The sequence below is a fragment of the Egretta garzetta genome, unplaced genomic scaffold (assembly GCF_000687185.1).
Source record: "Egretta garzetta isolate BGI_Z169 unplaced genomic scaffold, ASM68718v1 scaffold251, whole genome shotgun sequence".
Classification (NCBI taxonomy): Eukaryota; Metazoa; Chordata; class Aves; order Pelecaniformes; family Ardeidae; genus Egretta; species Egretta garzetta.
This window is the reverse complement of record NW_009258952.1, coordinates 6,047,055-6,056,104: the sequence shown is the minus strand read 5'-3', so window position 1 is coordinate 6,056,104 and position 9,050 is coordinate 6,047,055. Positions and strand designations below refer to the sequence as shown.

Here is a 9,050-nt window from a genome sequence, read left to right as displayed (position 1 = left end):
ACCAAGGGGAGGAGATGATAGCTTTAGAGGTGGCTTTTTAAAGCGTGGCCAGCTGGCAAGGGGATTTCAGTCTTCAAAAGACCTCTATGCTAGTAACCACAAGAAATAGCAAACCTCAGAGGCTTTGTTTATCATTTGCAGAAGCAAATTGCAAAGCCTCAGGGAATTACAGCCACTATGCTTGTTGTAGAGTTCTACTGTTTGGAAGAATTTGTTCAATTTTTCTGTAACAGAGAAAACTCCACTCTGAGCCTTCTGAGGGTAAGCCACTTCCTAAGGGAAGACAACTTCTGGCACCTGGTGGCATAGTGGAACCGAGTCCTTCAGACACAGTGAGTGGGAGTGGAGATCTTGCAACAAGCACTGCCAAAGAACAACCTACACTGCAGCAAAACCCAAGCAAACATTTGTTGGAGGAAAGGCAAAAGTGCAGAAGATGCAAGAAAGGAAAGGTGTTTGGCACATGGAGGTTGATAATACTATAGCTTGTTGCCCATTGCTCGGGTTATTTTCCTCTTCTGCAAGACTGAGGGACATGCTAAAGGCTAGATACAGAAAGAATTCGTGTTACCTAAAGTGAGACTTAGGCAGACTCTACAATGAAACTAACATCCTGTTCCTTACCTAAAATTATCAGATACTGTGGTTTGTAAAGTTAGGAGTTACTTGCATTAAGTTGTTTTACCTCTTTACACGTGCCCAGTCTTGGTTCCTCACTCCCAGGGCCATCAGAGAGTTGGAAAGTAGACATTTCTTCTCCTAAATCTCCTAAGGACCTGGCTTGCCAGGCACTTCCAGCACCTCAGACACCAGTAACATCAAGTTGCTCAGAAAACACGGCAGGCATGTGTTAATCCTATGCCATGCAGGGGATGGGTGCAAGGCACTCCTTTTTGTCACTACTGTTATAACTGGACAACTAGTTCAAAAAGAATTTATGCTGACTTAATCCCTTTTCTTTCTGAGAGGACACAAACCCATACTTGACTAAGCCATGCCTTTCTTAGCTTGCAGGACTTCCAGCTCTCCTTTTGAAGCTGTACCACAATGTAGCAACAAACCCCAGGTCTCACTAGACAAGAAAGGGACCACAAGTGCCCACTAGCCTCCATTCAAGGCTCTCACTCAGGGGCAGAGGAGCAAAGAGCAATGGTTGGACTTGATGATCTTAAAGGTCTTTTCCAACCTAAACAATTCTATGATTCTATGATTCTGTGAAAGAGGGCTTTTCACCAGGCACTGCAAAACAACTATACATGGTTGATGGACACATTTTCTCCTCCCGTCTGATCCTGCTTTTCCCTTCAGTGCAGCCATATTCACTCTTTGGTTCATTGACTTCTTTTCTGCAGTCTCTGGCTCAACTAATCCCTTTGTGCAGGGTAGCACAGCAGAACCAGAAGAGGCGGAGGATGTTTCTTGGGCAGATCAGTCTAGAAGTCGTTAATTAGGACAAACTTGTGGAAGGTGAGATGTGGGTTTGGGCATGCTCCTCCCTCTCCTTAGAAGAGCAAATCAAACCCACACTCTGGACCAATTCTTCATGGGTCTACAATAAAGCGTCTGCTGTAAAATGGCAGGCACTGCCACCCTTTCCCTGATTTAAAGGGAGGCTCTGCTCCGTGCTTGCAAAAGGTAAATACCAGGCCCAACTTCCCAGGGATGTTCAGGCCTGTAGCTCCTCAGAGGATGGGAGATTTGCTGTAGCCCTGAGTGAGATGTCTGAACAACGGGACTCATCCATTCAGCACATGGATTGCTTCGGATGACATTCAGAGGCTCCGCAGCACCTTCTAAGACTTCTATGAGTCACTTAGGCACACATTTCCAGGACACCATGCATTAAGTCCCTACTCTGCACTGACCTTCTCTAGCTCCTGCTGATAAGCAAAACAACTGCTGCCCATCTAACTGAGCCTTTTGTAAACTAGATGCAAATAGTTTTTATCCTACTTAATGTCTCAGCTGGGCGCAAGCAGGTGAACAGCTTCTGCCTTGTGACAGCAAAGAGATCAGAGATGTCTCCTCTTTCCCAACGTAGAGGGCAGAAATACCATAGACTTGCATACAAGACGATTGTTTAATACGTTCACAAATCAATTTTATTAATTTAAAACAAAATTAATGAAGAAAAATTCTGTACACAATTGTGGACACAACACACTTTTTGTACAATAAGGCCCAGATAAACTGTTTGGTTTTTTCAGTCTGTGAGTGACTAAAAATTGAAGTGAGCCAAAAAAAAAACCCAAAAAAACAACCAACCCCCCATCACTGTCTACTTTGCTTGAGGAAAAAAAAAAAGGTTAATTATAGACTCAATTCTAAAAACTACCCACATAGTGCTTCATGTGTGTGAGTACTGTGCGAATTCCAGCACTCATTCTGGGTAAAGTAAAGCACATGTGCAAGTCTTGGTAGGATAAAAACCTCTCTGTTGGTAATAAAGCAATCCACAAACATTGAATTCTAGCAGCAATATGATTCCTCCAATAGAGAAGGGTGGTGTTGTGTAGCTACATTGGTGCTTTGTAGCTTTGCAGGTAGCTGTTTCAAGGCTGGTGTTTTTAGCAAAAGAAAACAAGAAGAAAAGCTGGAGAATGAACCGAGGCTTCATTTTAATGAAGAGATTTAAGTCAGGTAAAGGGAATCGGTACAATTGAAACCGAAAAGTCAGACTAACAGTTTATCTGACCAAGTAGCTCATGGCCTTCAGGATTAGAAAAGTCACAAGTCACAGACAGACACAGTCTAGGTTTGTCCTGTAAATGGGTATAGACAAAAGCAAATTTTAACTCCTTGGCGATAACTATTTCAGTATTTCCATTGCCGGCAATGGATGTTATATCTTAGGAAAATCTGACTCCTGGTGGAAGAGGATTAAAAAACTTAGGGGTATATGAGCATTCTTGTTCAATTTCTCCAAAATATTCCCATTTCTAATTTCTAAAAATAACAATGGTGATAGTTTCCTTCATTTTTGGATAAGACAAAAACTATTGGGTACCAAGATTCCAGTTTAAGTCATGTGTTAAAATATATTTGTGTTCTCTCTCTATTTCTTTATGGAATGAATCTGCTAATTTATTTTTCAGTACTTTAAAAAAGGGTTAATATGTTAACTTTAAAAGAGGAAGCAGAAGACAGCAAAGGACTCCTCTTCAGTTGTGTTTTATCTGTATTTCCTTCATGGGGGGAAAGAAATCAATCTTTTCATAATCAGAGTAGGTGAGAGAAGAAAAAGGTAGAGAAACAGCTGAGAAGAACAAAACCCAATTCTTATTGACACTTGACATCCATGCTTTTGGTCTTGACAAATTTATCTAAAAAAATCCATTATCTACATATTTATATCCAACGCATTGATAAGGCACTGCACAACAGTTTGTGCACGTGTGGCCTCATTCTTCACCAACAAGGCATTACTATCTTTCAATAGCATTTACCTTAACAATATGTAAAAGAATCATTCATTATTACAAATTTACACAAAAAAATTCTTCCTGTACATGATTGTCTCAGTGATGTACCTATTAGTTTAAATTAGACATATTTTAAACTACTCTGTAATGTGCTAAAATCAAAAGTAGTTGCTGTACCATAAGGCAAAGGCTTATAATAGCCTTTAATCCTATTATACATATCCTCAGTTATATGATGTCAAAATATAGTCTGTTCATAAATAAGTAAAGATGTACAGAGTACCCTGGGTATGAGAAACCAAAAAGTAAACCTTCTTTACAAGAAAATTACTCCACTGGTATTTTGAAAAATCTCAGTCTTCATTGTGCAATCAAGTTTGCTGTGTTGAAGAAACGGTGTGTGTCACATTGAAGAGTCTAAAAACTACAAAGCATTTGCAGGTCCTTTTTTTCTTCACAGGTATGAACCTTTTATTTCCTTTTTTTTTTTTTTCCTTCTCTATTTCTTTGTGGTAGCAAATACGGTAAAGACGAGTTGTTCAAACATTCGCATGGCTTATTTTCGTTGGACTCGCAGTACCAGAGTCAACAGCTGTTCTGAAGAAAAAGACATGCTCCTCTGTTTACTGAAAGGGCAAGGGTTAAGACCAATTGCAGCTGTACGTCAACATGTTGAAATCACAAAGTTCTGTAGTCCAATGCTGACACAAGACACAGGCATCCCGTCCACGGGCAGAAGGAGGCTCTGGGGTTTCAAAGTGCTGCTGAGCTGCTACAAGTACTCCAGTTCCAAGGCATGGTGAAGGGCCATAAGGTCAGAGTGGCTCGAGATCCTCCAAAATGGCATAGCATGCTGTGAACAGCACAGACAACATGTAAAAATAACCCCAAGCATTCTGGTATTTAGACCCACCCATTGTCTTTCGCAAGGATAACAGGACACTGCGAGGAGTGAAAAACAGCTCTTGAAACCTCAAGCCCTTCACGTCTGTCTCCGGTTTCTCTGACCCACCCCATCAGCATAAATTCTCAAAACCAGTAAATCTATTTACCAATAGGAACAACAGCAAACATGTCAGGAGATCATAAGGAAGGGAAGTGTTTCTCATCTCTTTATAAAAGAACAGATTTCAGCATGTTGCAGAAGGAAATATTATTTCTAGAAAAAATTAAGAAAAATAACCTGAACCTAAATACGTGAGCATGTGGGTAGTTTGAGGATGGGAACAGGACTTGATTAAAAAACAAAAAATAAAGGAAGTGAAAGTATTATTTACTATCAAAAGGTGTTTGTTCCTTGTGGAACTATCCCTGGCAGGTGAGTTAAGAACATAGCCATGATTCAGAACAGCTCATGTGTTGCTCCCATCACTTTGAAAGGAATTTTATCCCAGTGGTTTGTATAACATCACTCATTGTTAGCACTGTTCTTAAAACATCTTTTCCATATGGGACAATTTTAAAATAAATACATCTTTTTTTCCTATTAGTTGTAATAAAATCTGTCTGGAGCACAAATATGTTTGCAAAGAACCTGAATAAACCAAAAACACAAATACCAGGAAAAAGCACACATTACCTCATCCATGAAGGGTAAAAATCTGATTAAGAACTATCTTTATACTCTAAATCAGGGATTATAGTGTCAGCAGAACTTTTGTATAAATAAAGAAAAAGATAACCATCAGCTTTTGTCAGGAAAATATTATAGAAATCCCACGGGAGAATAGTTTCAATTCAACAATGTTCTGAAGGCTGACATGATCATGTCCACCTTTTCATTGGGTCAGCTTGTGTCCTGGCATCTTTAGAGGCAAACCACGAGCAATTTATTATCACAATAGCTTCTGAGTTCCCCAAGAATTTTATCTACAACTTCTCAGAGAGACTTTCTTCATTCTCCTTCAGCACTTCCTGAGTAAATTCATAATTCTACTGAAATCAGTGGCAAAACTCCATCTTTTCTGATTATCACTTCTCTGATGACCTCCTTTTTTCATTCAGGTCTTCTCCTCAAATTTGACATTAGAGAACAATTTTGAAAACAATGTGGAACTCTCTGTTTCTAGCTGCGTGTTTACTGTAAGCCCTGCAATTTTACCTTACAGCTGTCTCAGAAGGCAAACACCTTAGCACAGAGCCTATCATAAATTTGTCTTTAGAAGCTCAGGTAAATTATCTGTCTGTCAGTGTATAAATATTATTTTTAGAAGAATGTTGCTTCAATCAGAAAATGATGAATTGGGTTGAATTTATAGAATAAAGGAGAGATTTTTAAAAGAAACGTAACCATGTAAGTTGTGGCTGACTCTCTGAAGTCAAATGGCAACTGTTAAGGAAAAATCAACTGTTGCTTTTGCGAGAGTCAGAGAAGATAATAATGAATTAATTCATATTAATAAGCAAGACTAAACAGTCGTACATGACTATATACGAGCGCTATAAGGAATCTGGCAAATGCGCACTCAATGAGTAAGTCAAGTGTTGGCAAGTAGAGTTGCACAATTAGAGGGACTGCAGAGTGAAGGAGGCACTGAGCATGCAGCGCCCACGTTTCACGGTTTTCCCTTCAGAATAGCTCTAGTCTGCCATTGTGGAAAAAGTGCCCCTTAGCAATTGGAGAGCATTGGGCGAGCACCTGCACAATATATTGTTCTTTAGTTCTATCCAAAAGAAAGCTGTTATTTGGGGTTTTTTTTCTCCCCTAAAACCAGTCCAAGGATGTTAATCAAATCATAGTGAGGGGGAACTACTGGAAGGTCTGCTTTGATATCACGCTCCTGATCTGAATTCAAATATAATATGGATGTATCGACAGATGCCCACATTCAGAGTATGCAAAGAGCAAAGAAATTAATTTTAGAGCAAAGAAATTTCTTCAGCAAGAAAATAAAATGACCCACAAGGACGCACCATTGGAATAGTTTCTGTTCTGCTTTGCTTTACCCTAGATTGTTACAAAGCCTTGAGAAAAGAGCTGACTAAATCTCAGCTTGAAGATAAATGCATGAGCAATAGCTTGGAGAGGACCAATGAAACTGGTCAAACAAAATAATTCAGAGACAATTGAGATGTTGTTGGAAAAAATGCTTACGATATTTCCAAAATTCTTTTACAGATTAATCCTTTCCTTGCAAAGGAAGTGTTAAACACAATTACACCTACTATTTCTACATCTTCAACCTAGACTTCCATTGGACTGTCTCTACACTCCACCAGCAACAGAAACGAGACGCAATTAGCTCACTCAGCTACAACTCCACGTCCCAGGGCCTTCCCTTTACATGTTACATTATAAAGACAGTCTATCCTCTGCACTCTGTCAGGTCAGACACAGCTGCTTTCCAACTCAGGTCTTTCCTAAAGATTCATTTCTTGCACCATGTTCAGAAAATGAACCAGCAAGAGCAAAACAAAATAACAATTCCTAATCATGCTGTTCTCCGGATTCACCAAAAGCTTCTGCACACCTATCTCTTATTTAGGCTGCGAGATCTTCCTGGCAGAATTTATAACATCTGACAGGGGTATTATATCAAGGACAAGTGGGCACAGGTTTGTGCTTGCGGCAGGTCCGCGCGGTGTTTGCCTGCTGATTGCACTTGGCCAGTGGTGCTCAGCAGCGCTGCCTCCCTTTCTCGCACGGCTGCTGTTTCCCTCTTCTCTCACAAGTCCCCTGCCAGGTAGGACCTTACCTGCTCTCCCTTGCCAGCCAGCCATAGCTCCCTGCTTCTCTTAGTCAGCTTGGCACCAGCTCTTCCTCAACCACTGGGTCAGGGAATTGTAAATAGCATACCTAAGATGTGGCGTGGCCAAGAGTCTGGTGGACACCTGCCTTTGCATAGTGTCTCTGCAGAAGCCAAGAGTCAATGACATGGACGCCCTCCAAGGTCATACAGCAAAATAATGAATAGGGAGAATTGTAGTAATAAATTCTTGGCTTCCAGCTCCCACCTCGTGCAGCGCCAGCATTATACTGCTTCCCTAGTAACAACCTCAGCAACACAGAGCATACACACACCAGGCAGCTAGGGCAGTTAAAGACCCTGATTGATTTAACAGAAGGTTTAGCTTCTGCTAAATCAAATCACAGCGATTCTTGCTAGATGCCCATACACAATATCGAGTTTTGGATTACCCTCAGCTGTTTATGGTCAGATTTTAAACCAAAACTTTTAAGTGGTCATTATTTTGGCTATATCTTTCTATTTCAAATTCAATTAAGTGTCCTCTGCTTTATTTATGTCTGTCTGTGAAAAGGAGCATACCTCCATTTACTCCATGTAGTTACAGAAGTGAGGTGTGGAAGGATTCTGGACAGCCTCATGAAAACAAAGAGGTTGTGTAAACCTCAGGATTATAATTATTTTCAGTTCTCCTGCATATAGGTCAAAAGACCAGCAGCACACTCCCAAGAAATAAAGCACGCCAGGAACGCGGCGGCTGCACGGGGCTGGAATCTGCGCTGGCGCGCTCTGCACGGCTGAACGCGGCCGATTCAGATCTCTATCAGTCTGACCCTTCAGCACGGCCTTCAGAGCTAAGAGGAGGGGAAACAAACCTGATACAGATCTATATATATCTACATGCATATGTTTGTGTATGTATATACAGTCTCACACACATATGTGTCTGCAGATATGCGTGTGTGTTCACAGGGCATATACGCTAATTTTCACCTTATTTAAGATAACAAATGATTGCACAAAACTAAAACATTTAAAGTAACAAAATGATCATACAAAACCTTATACATTATTCCTGTATTAACATGCCCCGTTTATCCACAAGTATTCAACCCTGTCAAAAGTGGCAACACACCCATGAGACAGAAGTACATTTTTTCTTACCAAATGACCAAGCAAGAGCTTCTTTGCATATACATTTACTAAATATTGCCTTTAGAAAGCCATTCCTGCCAACACTTAAAGCACACATGTCATGTACAACACGTGCCCTCTATTCTGAGCACACTGAAAAATGCTAATATCTCATTTGCTGCGGTGGGAGAACAGATGACAAATGCTAACCACTAATAAATAGGCGGTGTAACTGGATGCATTAGTATCTAATGAAACCATAAGAAAGCTTTTCTTTCTGCATATTGGAGGAATATGCATCTAGACTGGCAGCAAAACAATGATTTTGTGTACTATTTCAATATCTTGCAAGTAACTATGAAGCTATTGTCTTTTAAAAATATGAATTGTTTTGTTGATTATACTTAGTAATAAATATGTTTATGAACTTTTTAATGATTTAATTTTGATGATATTTTGAAATGAAATATGGTGGCAGAAGTTTGAATTTGGTTTTGGTATAAAAAGCATGAAAAGTTAAATTATTGATCTAGTAAATCTACTAATTGTAACGTTATTAAATAGCCTGAAATATTAAGGTATTTTATTTCTGAAATAGAAGTAATATTATTTTTCAGTGTATATTGACTAGAAGAACAAAACTTCAACTATTTTATTCTGCAAAATAAAGTTTTTCTATTACTACATGTGTAAAACAAAGCTATTTTTTGACAGCAACATTGAAAATTGCAGACTACCCTCCTTCCCTTAAATGAATCCATATTTATATAAAAACCTTACTCCTGAGATTTGTGATGGATTTGAATAG

The 9,050-nt window shown here is 39.5% G+C and overlaps 1 protein-coding gene across 9 annotated transcripts in view; it reads right to left on the bottom strand.

Annotated features, from left to right (window-relative positions):
- Positions 1–4,194: 4,194 nt before the first annotated feature.
- Positions 4,195–9,050, bottom strand: part of EYA1 (EYA transcriptional coactivator and phosphatase 1) — an 84,777-nt gene continuing 79,921 nt past the window's right edge. For all 9 annotated transcript variants that reach the window (XM_035890094.1, XM_009634503.2, XM_035890093.1 and 6 more), the window contains one exon: positions 4,195–4,275. In XM_035890094.1, the coding sequence (XP_035745987.1) occupies positions 4,195–4,275 (81 nt within the window). The remainder of the gene's footprint in view (positions 4,276–9,050) is intronic.